At 41.1% G+C, this 22,456-nt stretch overlaps 1 protein-coding gene and 1 long non-coding RNA gene across 3 annotated transcripts; one reads left to right on the top strand and one right to left on the bottom strand.

The window, feature by feature from the left end:
* Positions 1–745: 745 nt before the first annotated feature.
* Positions 746–22,428, bottom strand: DAPP1 (dual adaptor of phosphotyrosine and 3-phosphoinositides 1). Its single transcript, XM_056339798.1, has 9 exons — positions 22,221–22,428; positions 14,494–14,616; positions 11,851–11,984; positions 7,538–7,668; positions 5,429–5,476; positions 5,146–5,208; positions 3,250–3,335; positions 2,575–2,662; positions 746–2,133 (listed from the first exon to the last, which is right to left on the bottom strand). The coding sequence occupies exons 1-9, from the start codon at positions 22,280–22,282 to the stop codon at positions 2,083–2,085; spliced, it is 786 nt and encodes a 261-aa protein (XP_056195773.1). The 5' UTR covers positions 22,283–22,428; the 3' UTR covers positions 746–2,082.
* On the top strand, positions 2,045–7,530 carry LOC130149786 (uncharacterized). Of its 2 annotated transcripts, none has more exons than XR_008822012.1 (3): positions 2,045–2,185; positions 4,274–4,347; positions 5,561–7,530. It is a non-coding gene; the product is annotated as an uncharacterized LOC130149786 (long non-coding RNA). The 2 variants fall into 2 exon arrangements; XR_008822009.1 differs by having other exon boundaries at positions 7,413–7,529.
* Positions 22,429–22,456: the final 28 nt, after the last annotated feature.

Genomic DNA, 22,456 nt, shown 5'->3' with positions numbered 1-22,456 from the left:
CCTGGCACTGCAGGTGGGCAAGGTAGGATGAGGGGAAACAATGATATTGGAAATGAGGACTGGGAATTCTTGGCTCAGAAACTCTCTTGGAGATTAAATGTTGTCAGGTGCCTCTCTTCCATTTAAACTGAGCTCCTGGCCTGAGCTTTCTGTTTCTGGTTATTACTAAAGCAGCTGGAAACTGAGCCCCAAGGCATATCTATATGCATTTCTGGCAAAAAACATTTGTGTTCAATCTATGGCCTACTTCTGCTGTTAGCTTCTGGTCAGCTTGTCCATGACTGCTTCCTAGGCCAGCCAAGCGCCATTTCTTTTACTGGCTTCAGTTTGTGACACCATGTGCTGAACTTGCTTCTAACATTTTTGTAACACTGCTTGTTCATGTGAAAAAGGGAAGGCTGCTTTTGGGAATGAAACTTGAAGCATAACCACAAGCCATTTTCACAGAACAGTGATGCTGTTGGAGTATATGTTCTTTCTCTTCCCCTTACGTTGCCTCTGCCTCACACAAACTCATTAAAGCTTTTTAACTAGGTGGCAGATGCTAGTTTGTTAAACCACATAAGGGGAAAAGGAGGACAACACTTTAACAATACAGTATGGGAACACAGAAAAACTTTGGTAGTTTTATAATGACATTTTATTCAAAAAACAGTCTGTATAAAAATATTTACAAATATTTTGAATTTCTAAGTTGAAATAAAATCCTATTCCTAGATTCCAAATCAAGATTTTTTTTTCTTTCTTCTTCTAATATGTTTTTCCTCGCTTCTTCAGCCTTCTCATGGTAAAGGCATCTTTGATGCCTTCATCGTCAAACACTGACCTTATGTGAGCAATGCAAAGCCCTGTGCCACAGTATTTGCATAGTGGGAAAGGTTTGCATACACTGTTTCAGCAGAAACTCGACTGGGGGGGAGATGGAGGAGGGGGGCCTCCCCTCTCCTCTCCATGTCTCCAGGAGGAGCAGGATTGGGACCCTCCAGCGTGTCAAACTTTGCCTCCAAAATTTAACATCTATTTGGACTACAGCACCAAAGTACTGAGCTTCCGCTTTTCAACTCCATAGCGAGCCACAATGCTGTTGAATATATATGTCTTCCAAAATATAGATGGAAATTTACATCAGGTTATGTAGAAGATGTATTCTTTTAAATTAATTTTTAGTGTACACAATGCTTTTTTTTAAATATAAAGCAAGCAGTACTTATTTCTAAACATAGTTCTGAACAAAGCCTTGTTTTTCAGTTCTGTGTGGAAAAAATACAAAATCCAGCCCATTTTCAAGGGGGTCTGTAAGTGGCTCAAATCATAATGCTGCTAATAATGCTGGTGGCTGCTGCAGGCAAAGCTTTCTGCAGAGCCCTGTCACCCATCCTTAGGGTCCCGTGGCAGTGATGTCACACATGTGCGGGGAACCAGATGTCTGTTTCTCATATAACAAGCTTGTAAACAAGCATGCTTGTGTGATGCTGCTCGCTGTTACCTATACATGCTGTTCAAAACAAGCATTCACTTGTAGCCATCACTGCAGTATAAATCTAAACCATACAAAACATATTTGGTCAGAACTAAGTGTTACTCATCCATCACCTTGAAAAGGGCCTTGAAGTATTCTCTGGATTGTAATGTACATACTATTTACAAAAATGCAATTACCTCTGTCATTTTTCTTCTGGTTTAGAGCCTAAAAGGTAATACAAAAGAAATATGTTTTCAGTAATGGGCTCAGAGTTACAGAATATACTGCTAATGGTTAGTTGTGATGGGACTTGCAATAAATTATCGAGAGTGCTCTGAATAACCACAGAAGTTTTAAACAGTGACTAGTTAACAGGTTTTTGAATTAAGTGCTTTACGGGCATACACCATGCATATCAAACCAGTGCTCTGATGCTGCAACTGTCTCCACATGTGTCTCAGCAGCCCAAGAGCACTCAGCTGTACAAACCCTTTGTGTCCAGAGCTGGATGCAAGCATCTATGTGCAGCTGCATGTGTGCCCACTGTGAGTGAAACCATCCTTATGTAAGCGATGCCTTCCCCTTGACAGAGGCAAGGAGCAGAAGTACTGGAGCTGCAGCTAGGAACTGAGGGTGGCATTGCGCTGCTCCAGTTGCCTCCGTATTTGTGACTAGAACGGAAAAACAATTTGTTACTGTTGGTCTGCATGCACGTGGATGTCGGTGAGTACGATTAACCCAAATACTGGTATTTTTAAGGAAGTAACACTTTCAAGCCTTTACATTGTCTTCTCATTGCCTCCTTCATGACCCAACATGCGGTCTGTGTTGATGCTTCATACTTTTTACCATCTACACAGTGACATCCTTAAAGGTGGAAGTAATTTCTTCTTCCTAACGTGTATGTGTGTAAAAACTGCATCCCAAAAAGGCTGAAGTGGGTTTGCAGGCATATACATTATGTAAAACCTATGTATTCCAATCTAGTTGGCCAGGAAGCCAGAACAAGTGCTCCCTTCTTGCAAATACTGAGAACTGTAGCACTTGGGTGCTACAATATCAGGGTATTTACCACTGCTGCCTGAGCCATGCAACACTGCATATCAACTTACCAGTTTCCATCGTAATATTTTAATCCACTCATCAGCTTCTATTCCAGTTTTCGCGCACAGGTAGTACGTCCTTAGTGGGAACACTAAACTGTAAGGAAACAAAACTTTTTCTTAAATTGCTAGAACAACTGGTAGTTCTTCCTAAAACTGACCCAGCTGGCCTGCACCAACAGTTGTTTAGTTGGAGCAGGGCAGGGAGGCTGTGCTCCTGTTCAGTCACTGGGAGGGAGGTGAGCCAAGAAGGGGTTGCAGCCAAGTAATTTACAGCTCAGGGAGACGCTGCCCCAGGCCCTAAGGACGAAAGACCCACATTTGGGCACAGAAGCCATTACTGTGTGACCCGTAGCAATGTCTGAACTGGGAGCTGGACTGTACCCAAGTTCCACGGGTCTAGGTGATAATCATACATGCTTACAGAATTAGGAAAAGAAATGCCCACTATGCACAGGCCTACACCCTTCCTCCTCACCAAGACAAAAATCCTTTTGCCAGTGGTAATTTGGCAAAGCCATGCAGGACCGACAACACCTGGCTGACAAAACCAGGCTCATGAATTAGAGGAAGAGCAGGGTCACAGCCAGCAAGGGAGCTTTCAGAAGCACCCAGTGGTTACATTTCAAACTTCCCTGCCTATTTTGACCTTCCCAGCAAGGTGGAGAAAGTATGGCAACTTACCAGAAACAATTGACTCTTTCCTGGGAATAATCAAATTGCACAGCGGAGCATTCAGTTAAGTCAAGTGCCCGAATCGGTTCCGTGGCCTTGAAAAAAAAATAGTTTTAAAGTGTGAACACATGAAAACAAAAGATAAGGCTAGCTTGGTTCATCTTCAGTGTACCTAGACCTTTACAGGCACAACATGTTTTTCCAGGTGTAGGTATAATAGCTTTAACACCATAGACCCAAACTAGCAAGCATAACATCAGTGCTAGCTAATTGATCATCAGTGACAGCAAATCGAGCAAAATATAAAAAAAGCAGGACAGTCAATTCAGATCTAGACAAAAAACAGAGGAGCTCTCTGCTGCAGGAAAGTTTGAGCTAAGTGCAGGCTGCTGAAGTTTTGGTTGATGTATTATGATGCAACTGACACAGCAACAGATCTGGTATCGCTTCCAGCTAAAGCTTACAGAGACAAGGGAATGGTTATAGGTCTTATCAGGTGTAGCCAGCTGTTGGAGATTTAAGTAATTCCCAAGTGCTTTAAAAGGATGAAGCTGGATAAGGAGAAATGTAGAAGCAAAGCTAAAGCAGTGGTTGCAGCAGAAGTGCTGAGTGTGGCTGCACAAACAGTGTGTGTCTAAAGAAGTTTCTTGGGACAGGCCCGGGAGTGCTCAGGTGCAGGGATGTAGGCTGTCTCTATGGCTGCAGCCTATTTCCCTTAAAAATTTCATTCTTCCCAGGTATGAGTTTTTTGAATTGTTTCAGCCTCACACTGTTGAGCACCTCAGAAGAGGCGGCTAAAATAGAAGAACAGTTTGCTTTCTGGCCAAACACCCTTAGCTGTTTCTATTGCCCTATATTGGGTGCATGGAGGTTGTCTGTTGCTTTCTCACCTTTCCTTACATTTTCCTCTAGCTCAGTAGTTGTTAGTTATACACTACACTAGAAGAAAGCTGTTTGTGCTGAGGTGGGCTAACAAATGCCATCCCAGGGCCAGCACTAAGTTGCTCACCTGTAGGTGTCTGCAACCCCACAGCAACAATGGGAGTGCCAGGAGACACCAGAGCTACTGCCCGGGAGGTCATATTCCTGACAAAGACACCTCACCTGGTAAGTCACAAATGCTACTCAAACATTTGGAGTGCTGCCGTTTGAAATGTCATCCTGGAAACTTAATTCCAAGGTGGCTTGAACTGAAATGAAAATTGATGGAAGGCCCTGTAAATACATAACTGTTTATAAATGGTCATGTTTGGTGAGAGAGGGCAGTTGTGTCTGCTGTTGTATTAAAATCTGTTAGATGCTTGAAATAGGGCTTGGCAGAGGTAGACAGTTTGGCTGTGTTTATGAAGGAACATGAACTGGAGGTATTGTAAGGGTGGAGAAACTCTAGAAGCATTTCTTATTTTTATTCAGTTTAAGAAAGACATGGAACAGCAACTGTAAGAACACACTGGTTTTCCCAGATGCAGCAGGTTAATCTATGTCAGAGTGCTAGGATGACATTCTTAAATGAATGGTGCAACCACTTAAAATAAAAGGATGAAATCAAGGAATGCAAAATATCCTACTATTTGCAGAAATATTTTAAGAGCACTGCTGTCTGTGTTGTGCCGGTAGCTTCAAATCCACTGAACAAAGCAACCAACAATGCACTGTAAACAATTCTATCTAGCAGGTAAGGCTAACAGAGCACAGTAAATGTTTTCCAGCTGTAAACCAATAACTTTCTGTTGTTGTAGTCATCAGCAAAATTCTGACTTTATTTGAAAGGTCTGACCGCTCTGACAGTATGGGAAGCTTTAGCTTGGGAAGCTGTAACAGAAATGCAAGAAGCCAGAGACAAGAGGAGGCTACAGCTGCCTCTGTAGAACTACCTAAAGAGAAGAACTGGTGTTCGCTACTTACTGTCTGGTCTTTGAAATACTTAAGTTCATTCCTATGCAGTGTAAACCACCTTGTCTTCCAATTCTGAAAGATCAAGAACAGATAGTAACTGTCTTGTGAGAATTTAGCTAATGCTTCTTAAGAAAGGAAAACTTCTACAGCTGTTGACTTGCTCTGGTTTACAGTCGTGCTTGTAAATTGCTCCCCTCTGCAGGGGAACGCAGGTGGAGCTATTCCAATCCCACATTGTCTCTAGCTTCTATGGGTGATTGCAGAGTGGAAGCAAGGAGTAAGTTTTCCTTACCTTGACTATTTTGCCTTGTTTTATCAAATATCCTTCTTTTGTACCAAGCTGTGAAGTAACAAGGAAAGGGATCAGGGTTAAAGACTCATCTCTGCTTCTATTTCCCACATGTCCCTCTTTGTCTACATCCAGATGATGGAAGAGCAGCCTGTTCCTGGGAAAACTTCCCATGGCCACTTGCCCTGTCCTTGCTCCTCTCACATGGCTGGACCCACTGACAGGGCAAACATGGGCCTGCACTGGCTCTAAAGGCAATCTCCTAGACTGTGCCTCTCAGCAAGCTTCTGGCCTGCATCTTCTCAAACAAAGTTAGCAAAATAGTTGCAGTTACAGTTTATTTAGTGAAGTTACACAGTTCCCTCAGTACATGTTGTAATGAGAAGCACCTGGGGTTTAGCTGACAGTGGAATTATCCACAGAAATTGCTCTTGTAATGCAGGGGACAGGGGCAAGTGCTGTTTTACTTAGCTATTTTTTTCTCTCAAACAGCCAAATGCATGAGAGGAGAAGCCTGTTACATTGAATGTAACTTACTGAAAACTGCTTATTGAAAAACTGGTTTTGAACTGTTTCTCTGCTACCATATGTGATGCTGAGACCCTATGACTTCTCAGATACTAAAACTTTGTAGACGGACCTAGCTGTGAGACTGCAGACCTCTGAAAACCAAATTCTTGCAAAGTTAATTACTACTTGCTCTTGAAAAAATTCTGCCTTTTTATTGGGTTTATGTGGAAGTCAAGTTTCTTTGGAGGCTAAAGTGGAACTTGGCCACAAAAGGTTGGTTGTGAGAACACATCAGAAGTGGTTCTTTCATCAACTTCATTAACCCACATTAACGTAACCCTTGTTCTTTTTCTCAAAAAATATAGTATGTAATTAAAATACTTTCCGCTCTGTTCTGAGCAATACTGTTCTGGAGAAACCACCTGTTTTACTCAGATATGAGTTACTGGGGATTTAAAGTCTCTAATTACTGTCCAAGTGAGTCACAGATGTCAGAGCAGGTGGCCCAAATGATATGAAGATGATCTCTTGTTCCTCACACCAGTAAGGCATAGAGCTTTTAACATGACACAGCTTTTTACTGTGCTCAAAATTACTAGAGCTGAAAGGACGGACGCTCTTCTGTCATACCATTCTATTTTGGGTTTAAGGCTGTGTCAGAATACAGCAAGATTTCTGCTTTAAAACAAGGTGATTCTAAAATAACAAAATCTAAGTGCCAAAATGCCAAAATCCCCTTTTGAGTAATGTTGCAGTATCAGGATATAGATACTCTTATTATCTTGGTTGTACTGCACTTCCGTTTGGGGTTTCCTTTTCCAAATTTTTCCTGCCTGTCTTGCACATCTTTGAGTATTATTTCCAAAAGGTCACTTTTTAAACCAACCTAGAAAGTCAGAAATGCTCTTTCCTTCCTCCTGGTTAGGATGGAGACTGTATATTGCTAACTGGGAAAAATAATTCTAATAACAAAGACGACTGCAAAAATAATTAGTAATGAGTTTGTCTTCTGTCAGTACTACTATCTTTTTCCTGGTATGTAATCCTTGCATTCACTGAATCAGACAAAATGTGGTACATCCTATAGCTGTTACTTGGTTTTGCTATTTAGTGTATTCCTCTCCTCACCTGTGGGGGGTGAGAAAGACTTCCCACTTGCTGTAAAAGATGTTTTGCAAAACAAGGGTTTACTGCGCAACCTGACATACATATTGTTGTATACAGCCTGTTGAATGTTGTCAGAAAGATGTGAAAAGTGTTGTGTTTGTTTTGTGTGGTGGTGTTTTTTGTTGTTTTGTTTGGGTTGTGCTTTTTTTTTTAAAAAAAATTCTGATAACATTACTGCTAAGATGGCACTCTAAAATGGTCAGACTCACCCAGGTCAGCTGCAGACAATGTTTTCCCAGTGACAACAACTATAAAAGACTTTATTTGTCATGGGACTGTACTTAGCAAGTCTGTGTTTGTTTTGCCTTAGTCAGCAAAGACTTCTTGTATCTACAAACCCATAAAGGGATGAACTACTGGTGTTATTGCATAGCTTGCTCCAGCAATCATATTAAACTCCGACCAAGAGATCCCTCCCACCAGAACAAAACTTACTGAGGGAGCATTTGGAACAAGATCGCTTTCTGTTCTTCCTGTCTGCATTGCTGTGTGAACACGGACGGACTCATAAATACAAGGTTCTTCTACTTCCCGTGGGTAGGGATGCTTCAATACTATTAAGGTTCCTGGAAAGAAAAAGAGCAGAGGTAAGTCATCTGGCAAGACAGCCTTGGAAAATAACATAGAGTAGCTGCCTGTCTGTGGAATGGGTAACTTCACCTTCTCCTAAAATTAAAAAGCCATAAGAGCTGATAAGCTCCCCAAGATCTCTGCAACACCTCCTGTAAGGGGTTTTCCTTGGAAGGGGGCAGGACTCAGGCCACACCCATGAGAGAAAACAATCAGCTGCTATAAACAATTCTCCCATACTGATAAAGCTAGACAAATATTTCTAACATGCATCATCTGAATATTTTAGACTTTGTGGAGGGCTTTCTCTACAAAAATCCACCCATGTAATCTACAGAGGGGCACCTGCTGCTGGATTCAGTTGCCCAGTCTCACTTCCTTGGCTCTGTCATGTTGCTCAGAGCCCTCAGTATCTTGGGCACCTGGACCTTGCCTAAATCCATTCTCTTATCCCTGTACAGTGGAAGACAATAATTCTTACATCTGTGAAAACCCTCTTCACTTATTCTAAGCAGTAGGTAATAAAACCCCTTCTGCAATGCATGCATGGTGACAGCAACAGAACAGGACCATCAAACAGCCCTCAAAAGCATGCCTCCTGTCCTGCTTGAATCTTCTTTCCGGTCATGGAGGAACTAGGTAATACAGAACACATTCAAACACAGATTCCATAGTTACAGCTGAAATGCTGGCCTACGCTTTCACTGTATTCATGAAGATGTGACTACAGACATTATCACACCTGTTTACAGGCAACTGTGAAAACTTGGTGAAAACAGAAATATATGGTACCTTTTTAAAACCTTTAAACACATTAAATTCCCTTCCTGCACAGGAGGCTGGCTGGGTGGGTAGGCAGGATGTTAGACTAGATATGAGGCCATAACAGTCATCCTGGTTTTGCCAACAACCCATGGCTTGCTATATAAATCACTTAATCTGTCAGAACTTCAGATACAGACTTCCTAACAGTAAGCCCACATTACCATCGTGCTTGTTTTACCATAGCTCTTTCCAGTTAATAACATTTTGATGATAGTCATTCTTTGTTCTCCAAAAAAGGTCATGTTTATTGCATGTTCTCTACAAAAAAGCTGCATTCTCAGTAGTGAATTTTTATGCTATTCACAATAGTGAAGAACCTCCTTAGAACAATAAATGCTACACCATCTAGTCTCATTCTTTAAAAATAATGTCACAGCATACCAAATGCTGCTCCATTTACATTTTATGCTGATATTGTCAGCTCTTAAAGAGGAGGGATCCCAGAACTGTTAAGAACTTGGACTTGAAACCTACAGGTGATTGAGTAATTTGAAAGTGAAATAAAGTGTATTTTGTAATGGGAAGGGCTGCAAAGGGAAGTGGAAAAATTGTATTTGAAGTAGCCAACTGAAACCCGTTCACAGGCACAGGGGGTGTATGCAAATGTGATATATTCAACTTGTAGTAGATGAAAAGTCAAAATCGGTCTAACTTCCTCTGGCATTGCAGAAAAATAATGCTTTGTCATTTAAAATCGAGAACATGTCCATCACCAGTCTACAGAAACCACTCTTAAGCTGTAGCACAGCATCAGTGCCATCATATGTACACCATGGATAAAGTGCCCTGTTGCAGAACTTGGAGAACTAGTTTAACTTTTTATACACCATTTATTCTCTATTAAGTTATGCGTGGTTTTGCTCCACAGAAGACACTTGTACAGAATCATCTGGTAACTGTACAAAAGAACTAGTAAAATGTGCACTGCAGCAAGATTCTTCTTCTGTGTTTGTGTGTGAGTGCCGTGTGTGTGAGTGGCATCTATTTCTAAGGAAGCATACAAGTGAGTCTTGTTGCTGGAAATATTTCTTTTTTGTCTGGGTAATGACTTTATGTTTTGAAAATAATTTAGGTAAACACTGATAAACAAAGCACACAGGCAAAAATAACATGTTGACCTTGTCACTTTGAATAAAGATAAAAACATAAAAATATGATAGTATATTGCTTTAATCTTGTAACGGAATAGATTCAGCTTGCCTGTTTGATAAACAATTTCACAGAACATAGCAGCCCCAATTTCCTTTTAATTATCTGTAGTTCAGAAGGAAGTGTATACATTACACTGCAGAAAAATAGATGTGAGACCATGCAGCAATTTGGAGTAGCAAATGAAGCTGTAGTAAGACAAGGTTTGTTGGGCTTGAAGATCAACCTGCAGCTGTCCCAGTACAAAAGAATGACTACATTCCATAGACCAGTTTGCAGGGATGCCAGCCTGTATGTGCAGGTACTGATCAAAGAGAGTCTGGTGTGCCTCTCCAGACACTAAACTAGTTCCAGTGAGACAAACTTAAATGGAAGACAGAATAGATAAGTTTCCACCATGTTGTGGGTCTCTGTCTTATAAAATCCTGTCCATAAGTAAGGAGGAGAATAAAAAATGTCATCATACTTCACTCTTTCATTCCTGCTCTCACAGTGTTCTATAGAGACACATAAGTATTACAAGGAGTAAGAAAAACTAGTTCAACCACTTTCTACAAATACCTGAGGCTAAAGGTCACTTGCTGCTTTTCACTGAAAGGAAGCGTGGCCTAAGAAATAAGATTTTGTTGCTGGCCCTTCTGGCAACCTGCTGTGTGACCCTGCGTTGGGCTGGTCATTCTGACACTTGGCTTAGAGTAGACTCTGATGAGCTCTTACCCCCTTTTTGATATAAATTGGTTACCACCCAGGAGACCTTTGACACCTGTATCTGAAGGGACATTGCCTGAGTGCTAACTCTCTCTTCCTCTCTACTGCTATCCATGGTAAGGTAAGTTGGAAAGTTTCTTGATGTTGTGTTCAAATGGCTTTTCTTATTCTGTAGCGCATACAACTTAAAAGAGGTTTCAGAAAGCCAGCAGAATCTGATTAGGGAGCTTTAAAGTGACAAGTGAGCCCATCATTCAGCAATGTTGAACCTGTCCACAGAGATCACATAACACCAATGCCTTGATTAATAACGCCTGTAACACATGCAGTAAAAGAATGGGGAAACACAAGTTCAGTGTCACCTGAAATCTTTTGCCTGTGGGTGCCTGTCTGATTTCACAGGAAAAATAGCTTACTGGCACAAAAGATGCATGTACAAACCCTGTGTTCGAACCACTTTTAAAAGCAATTTTTTAAAAAAACACTTTGAAAGATACAAGTGTCATATTCAGTGCACCACTGCTTTTTTCTAGGGGAAAAAAATTTGCAAAGCAACCCTTGAATTTAATACTTGAGATAAAAGAGTACTGGTGCATATTTAGTGTGTGACATACTACAGTTACTGCATGTGCTATTTCTCAGTTAACTGGTCTCTTGCATATATAATTAGTACTATACTGAGTTATTTGCATATACTTTCCACGCAGGATATTGAAGTTTTTGGCACTAGCTTGTACTGACACACCTTCAACACTTACACCTGAAGCTAAACCTAGAACTAGCTTTATCATGATAACATGCATCTATTTCTCCAGGGATTCTGGTCTGGTGGTGTTCAACTCACTTGTAGAAACCAGATTTAATCTTTTTACTCTTAATTCAGGCAGCATGTTGGCTGCTAAAGAAGTCTGTGTTTTTCTCTCTCTTTTTCTTAAAAACAAGACAAATCACTGTGATGGCATATGGCATCATCAGGCTGATCCACTGTAGCCAGAAAGGGCAAGGTATATACAGGCCACATTCCCTACAGGAAAGAGGAACATATCACTGTAGATTTCTTCCTTGTACAAAGAATAGTAGAGCTAAACAGTTTCAAGTCCCTTTTCCTTTTATTCTTATTGCGGGACTTCAACTGCATAGATGAATATATATTTCCTCACTAAACACCCTGCTTTGGTATTGCCTGTTTTGAGAAAGTTCTGTTCTTCGCAGTACACGTGTATTTCAAAATGCCTCCTTCTCTCCCCGAGAAATCAAAAGGAACTCATATCCCTGGTTAGCAAAAAAACAGTAAAGCTTATATGCAGTTTGTCTTCAGACTACTTTAAAGAGTTTTTGAAGAGGAATATCTTAGATATCTGAGCTTAACACAAACATGAATTTCTGAGGAGAAACACTTCAGCAGTAGATCTACTTGACAACACATCAGAAGGTCCTTTCATTTAGATGTGTGTGAAGCACGACTACATATTCATAAAACACATGGCTCTCCTTACCTGTTTCGCTTCCAATTAAAGGCTGATTTGCAAAATGCATGACTAATTCCTTCAAGCTAGAAAATTCATTAAATCCAAATTTGAATGATGTTCCTGTATGTTCAACATGGAAGTGTTTCACAGAATCTTTTCCTCTAAAATAAAAAATGAACATTTGTCAAGGCATAAATGCCAAAGGCACTTGGCATATACAACCCTTAAATAGCAGCTTCTACTACAGGAAATCTGGCTCAGATCACAAGATGACAATCATTGTCCTAGCAGTAATGCTACTGCCATTACTGTCCCTCACTAATACTCAACATACCTGAGATTCAGATTTACTAAGAAAAATCTAACTATTGCTTTACAGATATGAGATGATTAAAGACTAGAAAGGCCAAGTAAGTTAAATTAACTCTTGTGGCAATCACTAAAAAGACTCACAAACTTGGTTTCCAGCCTTCTGTCTAAGCAGGATGATATTCCTTCACTTACCAGGTTTTAGTCTTGGTGGTGTACCTATATTACTCAGTATATGTCTTACTTTTCAGATAGATAGCATCCCAATCTCATTGGAAATGTCTGTTTCTCTTTCAAAAATAGGCTGTTGTCTTTTTGCACCCAAACAGGGATTTAATAACCTAACTTTAGATACTTAAGGCTTTAGAATTTGTCTGCTTTGCCTCTGTACTCAAACAAACGGTTCCTCTATGGTGCGCACTGTCAAATTTAAACCAGGGTTCTTTGTCTATTGGGGAAGTAACAGCACTTGTTTATGAAAGCTGATGGTATTTAGAGAAGTGTGCAAGACCTCACTTCCTGGACTGGCAACTATTTTGACTTCAAAAGACAGTGAAGTATCTCTCCTGTGAAAAAGTTACTTAGTTTCTTCTGTTAACAGCATCCAAAATAATCCAGAGAAAACTTTGTCTCAGGAAAAATGTGTGTAGTAAATATACTGAAATATGGCGGAGAAAGGAATTTATAGCATCTTTTCCATCGTTTGTTTCCACTTCCACAGGAGATGATAATTTCAAACAGGTATTTAAACAAATATGTATCTTTGAACAATACTTGTGATACTGTAGAACACGCCTCTATTGACCTCTCATATGTGTTGTGCTATGGTCAGCTGAGACAACATGTACAAGCCCAGTGCTGCCACAACCCTGCTGAAGTGATAGAGTTTTTCATCTTTCCATTTAATTTCACAAGAAATACAATGTTGCAACAAGAGTAACTGCTACTCTATTTCCTAGTTCCTTTTTAAAGTTCGCTAATTTAGCTGGGGGAGGGGATTTCAGGCTATATGTGATCTCTTTTTCCAGCTGTCAATAAAAACCTCAAGGGATGTCTAAGCATTGTTTCCTTTTAAAGCAAACTATAATAATGACTAAAGTTCCTTTTGAGGCAGAGGCAGAAAGTAAAAGCTACAGAAGACATTTTAGGAGAAAATGAAAATGACAGCTAGAATTGCTAAAATTATCCTTTCTACAAAAATGTATCAGAACAAAATTTAATTATTATTCTAAAATTAAGTTTTACTATTAGTAAAAAAATGGAAATGAAAACTTAGAGTTAAACAAACAGTAGAAAAGTATTAAAACATTTTAAAATCAAAATCAGTATTTCAAGGGAGCTGCACCACCAAAAATCTAATGTAACAGAATAAAAGATCAAACTCCAGACTGGGAATTTCATTTCATACAGCAATGCAGTAACTCTTGTTCCCACAGGGAGAGCTGAACAAGAGATTGGAACTGGCCTGAGGCAGACGTTTTTTTTAGGTCTCCTAAGGATAGAATTTGTTAAAGCAGCAAATTTATTTTCATTATCTAACACTTCAGCTTTTGTTTCCTATTAAAAGAACAGCTATTTACATTTTGGTTTATTACAGTAAGTTGTTTCCTCAGTGCTCTTTAAAACTAGCTTCAATATATATATATATTTTAATAGAATTGTCTGAGGTAAATTACCTTAAATAATGGGATTTTATATTTTAAAGTAAAAACTATTAACCAGCAAGACAGTGATTAATTAAAAATTACTCTTAAAGAAAGCTGTTACTTACAGATGATACTATTCTTTTTCCCCAAGACTTGCACTCAATTCAGTCATTGCTACTCTGGATAGTCAATTTTTAACATCACCTTCAGATCTGCTGGTGTCCCACCCACCCCACCCCCAGGCTTGTTGTGTAAATGGCTGTCTAATAGTGGTAATAATTTCAGCAGTGTATCTACAGGAGACTTGCTCCCGGATCTTCTCTCAGAGGTGAGGGAAGCAATTCATACTTCCCTTTTATACCTCTGGGAAAGAGGGTATGTGTAACTTGCACTTCTCTCAACTTCCAAGCTTGGCATACTGCAGAATGAATACCTACAGCCAATCCATGGAATGATGTTTTTTGCCATAAGATTAATTCATAGTTTGGAAAAATAACAGCAGTTTTCAAATTCAATCCATGTATTATTTTCTTCTAACAAAATGTCATTCAGCGGGATTACACTATCAGGAACACATGCTAAAATAGTTCAAGCCCTAGGAAAAAAACTGCAGGTCATCTTAATGCATGAGATGTGCAAACAAACATGGAAGAGAAGATTTTAAAACTGCTAGCTGTGCAGCATTAGATAAATTCTCTTCTGTCCATACTCTTACCTGACAGAGAGGGAGTACAAATCTTCCCTGTCATTACTCTTCCTCAAGAGGTAGCTTCCATCCTGCCCATTGGAAAGCAGCAGTGCTTCTGCTGCATGTCGGGTAAGATTATCATGATACCACCTGGGAAGACACAAGGGGTTAAAGCATCATTCATCCAGCTCTTAACTGAGAGCTTCTGCTGCGTTATGGAGCCAAGTTAGAGAAAGAGGAAGGGCTGCAGCTAACACTGCTAAAATTTTGAATTACCATCCTTCTCACAGATACAGACAGGTTACACAGAACTATGCCTCTTTCAGCAGCCTCCTTTCAACAAACTCAGAAAAGTATTTTTTGTTAACTATGAAGTTGCGTACAAACAGCCGATTGTTTGCTGAATCTAAAAGACTCTGCAAATTCAACATGCATGAGCAACAAATTACCCAGGCCTATGCTGATAAGGTGAAAGCCATTTTGGGGTGTATACAAGATCCTTTGTCTATTTTCAGAATCTGTACTTCCTGACATATCTACATGCATTGGTACGCTTCCTCTTTTGGGGCAAACTGGCAACACAAACTCCTCCCAAACTCTCAGTTTCCCACAGCTCAGTTCATCTGCACTGCTGAGATCTGCAATTAAATGCATTTGCCAAAGCTTAAAATTTTCATTTGAAGCATAACATTCCTTAGAAGAAGGAACAGAGAGGGGGACAAACATTAATTGATAGAATTTGAAGTGAAAGTTTAGAAAATCTCACCATTGCTGTGCTTGGCCATTAGTGGTCTGAGCAATGCAGGAAAACATCTAAATGCCTGCTTCATTCAACTCCAGTTAAAACTAACTTCATTAATTTTTTTAGATTAAAAATTCCACAAGGAATTCACAGCAAAAAATCCTACAAAGATGATCATCAAATGTTGTTTACAGCTTCGTTTCCATCCAGAATTATTCACAATAGAAACACCTGATTTCTTTCAATAGAAAAGGACCTCATTAGAAATGATCCTGAGAACAAACACACAAAAAAGCTGTAGCTATAAAAGGCTGGAGAGTCAATCTGTAAGACATGCTGTGTGCAGATATTAATGATAGTTACATACACACACCAGAACCTCTGGTGCAGAAGCAGCAGGGGGTACTGTACCCAGGGCGTGCTCTGCAGGGAGCAAGCTTTTCCCCTCTTCTGTATGCAGCGAAATGGTGTCAAGATTCCCCCTTCCTTTCAAACTGCGTGTGCCTGTAGTGTTGGGGTCAAAGTCTATTACTGTTTCAACCAGAGAAATACAGTTTGACTGAAAGCAGAAGTGTGATCAGAGCAGTTTCTGGCCTTTGTATTGTGGCAGTCTTCAAACTGAAATGAAGTGTAATTGTACACTCTTTCTTCTCATCAGTTCATCAAAAGTTGCCACTAAACTTGGCATCTCACACAAAGTTTTAATTCTGAATTTAGATGGCTGCCTATTTGAAAGGCCAGCTGGCTGATAAATTGCTTCATGAGAGACTCCAGACTGTTAACCCTGCAGAAGACAAGATCCATGTGAAACTCAATACAGGCAGGGTATTGCTGCTTTGGCTCTAGAATGCATTCTGTAGACCATCTACACAGTAGAATAAAATAATGAATATTTAAAGATCAAAGTGTCATCCTCTGAAACACCTGTTAGCCAAAATCTGCTTTGGGATTAACTGCCCAAGTAAGTAACAGCCAAAGGTCAGATCTGTCCTGATGTGATGAGGATCGTATCAGCATGCACGCTTGGCTGGACCTACAGATGAGAAGACAACTCTGTGGTTTTGGGTCAAATTTCGTAACACTTTCTCTCAATTCTGTGCAAAAGAAACATACATTGAGAAAATCTGTAAGTGGTCATTTTCATAAAGGAGGTGTGTTCAGTTTGAGGTTGCTCATAAGTGCACTGTTATCTTATTTCCAGAAAGCCTTTTACTAAGATTTTAAAATGGAGGTCCCTTAAGTTTAAAAAAAATGTTGCGTTTAAATCTACTCTCTCTTTACACAAAGAAGGCCCATGACTAATGAAATTTTACTGCTATGCAGAAAAAAAACCCCACCAAAAAACCAAACATCAAACCAACAACAAAAAAGCCCACCCACTTAATTGGGAAAATAATATTGTTTTAAAGTGCAGTGTTAAATCTTTGCTGACAAGTTTGCACCAGTCTTCTTGCCTAAATATGCTGTCTCAGACAAAAATCTCTCAAATGTTACTGTGTTCCTCTTGCTCAGCTTAAAAAGTAGAAGTGGATGTCATACAGTAATACAGATCTTAACGTCAAACTATCTGTGTTATACATATCTATATACTTTTTTCTCCTCCTGTCACAGATGGTTCAACCAGTAACAGTTGTTGGGTTACTTGGATATTTCACTGTGAAAATGGTCACTCACAATTTGTTCCAATTGCATGAACACAGGTAAAATTAAAAAATGCTGTGGAAAATTTAGCATTTCACCCAGACCACCAGGAAGGTAAATGAATACACACTTACACAAATAGTTTGCTCTCCTAATCAAGCCTACCTGATGACACAAATACAAGTAAATAGGACTAAAAAGAAACCCAAACACCCCTGTGGTTAGACACTACTAGGTACACTTCAGTTGAATTTAAGGGGAGGGGGAATTTAAGTCAGAAAGGGAATCCTTCCATTTCTCTTGTTTAGAAAAAGATGTTCTAGGCAGTCCTTTCAAATTTGTGAGTAAATCAAGGTGGGAGACACGGCTTATCCAGCAAGACACTGTAAAGGGCAGTTGCCTTTAAGTTTTGATTGTCTTCTGAGTGATACCAGGCAGAGGAAACTGCTGATAGAAAACATAATACTGTATCTACCTTCTTGTTTTCTTAAAACAAGAAGTTAAGGAAATCAAAAGGCTTTACAAACACCCATCTGTTTGAAACCCCTAGCAAGTCCTTCAAAAAGGTTGTCTTGAACCACAGTGCATACCTTACATATTGGACTGTTTCTGAGAGGTCCTTCCAAAAGTCATCTTTATTTGACCCAATTTACGGAGTCTTGATTTCACTATAAAAAATCCAGAAATATGCCCTGTACTTTGATACTTGTGAGACTGAAAATAACCAGTTGTGTAGAAATTGCCTAGGGTTCCTGATTCAGATATCTCTGAAGAAACACAAGAAGACAGACAAAGGAAAATCCCTCCCTGCTTCAGGGCCACTTCTGCTGGGTAGCCTAGCCTTGCACACCCTCCTGTCTCAAATGCATACATACTTCTGGGAAGTTTTTCTTTTCTAAATCTCTTTATTCCATATGTGTAAGCATGTCTGTGTTGTTAGTGCATGTTGTTGAAGGACCATGCTATTTTTCCTGCTCTTCGGAGTGGAAGAGTCTGCTGGGCCCATGAAAGCATGTCTTAAGATGGGCACACAGACCTAATGAGACTACCTTTGTTTCTCTTGGAAAATAAAGCATTTTCAGAAATCAGCCTATTCTTTAGATCAGATTGCATCGGTGAGAGCATAGGAAAGGCTTTACTGATACTGCTGTCAAGAGAACGAGAATAAAGAAAAGAGATACCCTGTGCCCTGGACAACCAAAACTCAGGAGAGCACAGAGCACACATGCCCTAAGGATCTGATCACCCAGTCACCAGTGGGGTTCTCCTGTGGGGTAAGCTGGTGGCTGCCATAGAACAAGCCATGGCTGTGCTGGCCAGCTGTACCACTGCAGCTACGCAAATCACCACAACTCCAGGACATGCTCATGTTAAAATCTCTTCTTTCATTAAGATCTCTGTGTAGTTAATGCAGTGACTAGGCCTCCCTACACAGTGGTGATGATCAGGAGTATGTTACTGTGACCTTTAGGATGGGAAGCTCCCTCTTCATCATCCTCAGAATATTCATTTGTTCTTTTCTTTAAGTGGTGCATGAGTTGACAGAGCTCTAGAGAACCTACAAAAGGGTGATAACGCTAAACAGAAGTTATAGGTGGCATACAACCAAATTGGTATTTATCAGACATCCCTTCAATGTGAAACACAATCACACACCTGTGTAAAGTACTTTGTTGGAATACAAGGCTGCCATTTCATAGGAAAAATAACTTAAAAATAGAAATATATGGAAATAACATCAGTGTATCCAGCCTTAGAGTTCACATCTTCTAACTGTATGCTTTCACTAGTTCAGCTGCTGTTTTTCACTTCTTTTTTCTCTCCCCCTTCTCTCAATTGCCTTTGTTCTGATTTTCACACATTTCTTTTGCCCACTTTTCAGCCATTATAATTTGCCCTTGTTTACATTAGAAATACAGATGAAGAAAAAAATTTCTTATGACCATTTGCCCTGTCCCAGTCATACAAGTTACTCAGTTCCCCAATTTTATCATCATCTGATCTAAGTCTGTGGCCTAATTTCTCTTCTGTTACTAAAACTAAGCATGAAGTATATTGTTCAGTCTTACAAATACCATCTGTCATGGTACTGTCAAACCTGGAGCAAGAGAAACATAAAAGCTCTGCTGCAAAGGATGATAAAGAATGCTTGGACTGCAAAAGAAAAAAAGCTACAAAAACTTACTTCCTCTTGCCCCATTCCTTTCACCTCCAAAAGACAAACAGTGTCGCTCAAGCTATGCTATGTTGGGATGGAAGTTGTGTTACCAGACCAGCCTGTAATTACTTGGATGACCAGATATTCCACATTCTCAGCTCTTGCGCAAATAATGTGAACTGCAGCGTGGAATTCCCCGAACTCACATCATACATGGTCAGCTACGAGAGTTGCACGCTGCTATGTGCAGGCTGTCCTTTTAGCAGTAACAGCAATAAAGGCAACTGGAATAAGTGTTGACTCCATGAATAGCCAAAGAGATCTTCAAAGAAGAATCATGTCGCTTTCCTTTTCCTTTAAGCTAAGATGCTGTTGTTTCTTTTGACAAAATTCAGCACTCCTTTTTAAATATGTTGGTAGGCTTAGGGAAGAAATTAATGAATGAGGTAACACATTTTTGACAACATGGTCTAATTCTGATCTTCCATTTCATTAGGCATTAGTTCCACCTATAAACTCCTTGACAATAAAGCTGACAGTAATCTGAATGTTCACTTTGAACTCTTGATTGTTTGACCACCCAAACTCTCCAAATAAATATAAGTCACCATCTACCCTCAGGCTGAATGAAATAGGTTTTTTTTTTAAAAAAAAAAAAAAAAAAAAAGCCAAACCCATCACTCTTGCTTTTTTTTGTTGAGATGTAAAAGATTAGAAAGTGCATCCTTACAAATACCGAGGCTCTGGAGAAAAAAATCCAATCTGATAAACTGCTGTAAATATTTCTATATCTTTTAGTGACTGTGATTGCCCCTGATGATAACTGGAATTATTGAATCTTATTTCTTTATTTTACCCCTGTTGTAGATGTATCCCATCTGTCACAAAAAAAAAATAAAAATCAGTATAAGCTTTGCATATATCGATATTTTTTTCTCCCTCCCTCCTGCCTTACTCTCACAGCTCCAATATTTTCAGTGTAATTACAGGAGCATTAATCTAGAAGAGTCCAGAAAATACCAGGTCTCCAAACCTAGCAGAGTGTCAGAAAGCTTTTACGCTGTACATCTGCCTACATTGCTGTCAACTTTCCATGTGGCCAGCGGACCTGGTAAACTATGAGGATACCCCAGTACCCACCCTCCTTTCTCTTAGAAGTAAAGAAAAGGTCTTTCCCAGTTCACACTTCTTAAACCTTCTCCAACTCCTTTGATATTTACCCAGTAAAGCAGAAGCTCTGAAATAATCTGCTTCACATTCCCCCCAAAGGCATGTGAATGTCAAATTTGTTCCTCATTTGAAAGACCCTTGTCTCTGTTAGTCTTTACTATGGCAATAACATATATTCCCTACCAGAACTGGGCCTCAGTTGCGCTAGATACTGCGTTGGGTCTAAGGGAAACTCAGCACTGTGATAGCTGATTTACATTAAGAGATCTTTTATACTATGCTACCAGAATGTTTGGTGTGTGAGGACTTCTTTTTCTTCTTTAGTAAAAAGAAGAAAAAAGAAAAAAAAAAAAAAAAGACTTTAGTACTAGTCAAAAAAGCCTGGGCTTTGTTTAGTGATTTGAAGGGACTCTTTGCTTGGTATTGCTTATTCACATTTAGTGCACTTCACTCTGCCACAAAATACTAAGCATCTCCTTCAGGGCAGTGTGTTAAAAGCTTCAGTTTTCTATTGAAGTGAAAATAAAATAATGAAGCTCCAGCTTTAAAAATGCATATTTGTAGCCTTCTCATTTGTGAACTTTCCTTCTCTCTGGTACTACATGAGGTACCACATCAGACTGCAGCCCTACAAGATCATCTATGAGGACAAACTCCTTGCCAACCAGCGAGGCTGTTTATAAGCACAGAATCAACTCAGGCCATATAGTCTAAATGAATAAAAGTCATTGGGAATCATGCTTTTCACAGCAGCTGCAACTCTTTCTTCCCCCCCGCTCCCCCCCCAGATATTATGCTCATCCTAAAAAAGTCTTACAGATGTAAAGTATATAATGGCCACTGCAGGTACCACTGCAAAGTGACTTCATATTTGTTAGATGCTCTAGGTAAAAGGTATTTCATTCACAGGTTCTTCTAAATATGGGGAAATATAAGCAGTGTCGAGATACCAATTCCAAGTCTCTTTGTTGCACTCCAGTTCCTCCACTAAGTGAATTAATCACAAAAATAAACGAGTTGGTCCTTATCCATAAGTTCTCAGAAAGCAAAAAAACATACTTTTTGAATTTATTCTTTTTCAATGCAGAAGTGACATCAGAACCTTTTTGCTCTGTCTTTGCCTTCACTGGCGCTTCTGCTTTGTTTCCCGCTCCCTTTGCCGCCAGCGATCCTTCCCCCTCCAGCCTCCCTGCGCCCACCTGTTCTGCTCTTCCAGCCCGGTTCCTCCTCACCCGCGGCAATGCTGCCGGTCAAAAGTGACCCGAGCCGCCCTCCTGTAAAAAGCAAAACTAACCGGTAGACAAAGTGGGTGGGTCACATCTGACGGGGAGCGGGGCCTGTGGCAACTTTCAGCTTTCCTTTTAGCAACTTGGGTTTTGCTTTTGAGCGAGGGTGACATCCTCATAACGGCTGCAGCTGCCCATGGCTCCCAGCCCGAAGCCCATGGCTCCCAGCCCGAAGCCCGCGGCGCCCTGGGGAAGCCGGCTGCCTCCCGGGGCTCGGCAAGGGTGGCCGGCAGGGCAGCCCCTCGGGCTGGGCCGTGAGGAGGCGGCGCAGGGAGGGCACAGCTCTGCCGGGGAGCACGGGCAGCTCCGGGACAAGCTCCAGACACGCACAGCCCTGGCTCTTCCCGACGGAGAAAGTTTCAATGCCGCAGAGCTTCCCTGCGCGAAGCTGTAGCGTCTAACTGTCCGCTACGTTTGAAGTGCCTGCCTGCACTCTAGTTTTTCTAACCATTATGTATTTCTCCCACTCACCTGTGGCACGTCAGAATCCTCTGTAGACGGGAGCCCGCCGGCCTCTCAAACCCTCCACGGGGGTGAGGCCCCGGGCTTCCCTGAGGGGCTGCACGCCGTGCACGGCGCCCTTCGGCGGGCTCGTTACAACAAACCCCGGGTTATCTTATTCCTCACTCCCTTACCCTATTCAGCAGCCAGAGCCAGTAGCTCCCACCCTGCCGGCTCCCGTCGGTTGGCCCGGCACCACCCGAGGGCCGCCAGTTCGCGCGGGGACCCCCACGGCGCTGCCCCAACCGCCGCTTACCCGAGCGCCTCCAGCTCCTCGTCCAGCGGCACGGCGGGACGCGGCTCCCGGCGCTGGGTCATGGTCCCGGCCCGGCTCCCCGTCTCCGCCCCGCCGGGGGACGACGGCTGCGGCCGCGGGCCGCTGAGGAAGTGCGCGGGCGGGGCCGCACCTCCCGGGCGGGTGCCGTCCCCCCTCACCGCCCGCAGTGCCCCGCCGCGGGCAGGCCCGCCCGGCCCCGACGGCGGGGGAGCGGC

Source organism: Falco biarmicus, chromosome 1 (genome assembly GCF_023638135.1).
Source record: "Falco biarmicus isolate bFalBia1 chromosome 1, bFalBia1.pri, whole genome shotgun sequence".
In the NCBI taxonomy this organism is placed as follows: domain Eukaryota; kingdom Metazoa; phylum Chordata; class Aves; order Falconiformes; family Falconidae; genus Falco; species Falco biarmicus.
This window is presented reverse-complemented; position numbering and strand designations above follow the sequence as displayed.

What these genes read in the sequence shown, in the direction of transcription:
- DAPP1 (XM_056339798.1), bottom strand. Translation starts at nt 22,282, where the DNA reads ATGACCCAGCGCCGGGAGCCGCGTCCCGCCGTGCCGCTGGACGAGGAG. An exon ending in GAAAGAGTCAATTGTTTCTG is followed by an intron (nt 2,663 to 3,249) that starts GTAAGTTGCCAT and finishes GTTTCCTTACAG; the next exon opens with TTTAGTGTTCCCACTAAGGA. An exon ending in AAATATTACGATGGAAACTG is followed by an intron (nt 2,134 to 2,574) that starts GTAAGTTGATAT and finishes TTTCCGTTCTAG; the next exon opens with TCACAAATACGGAGGCAACT.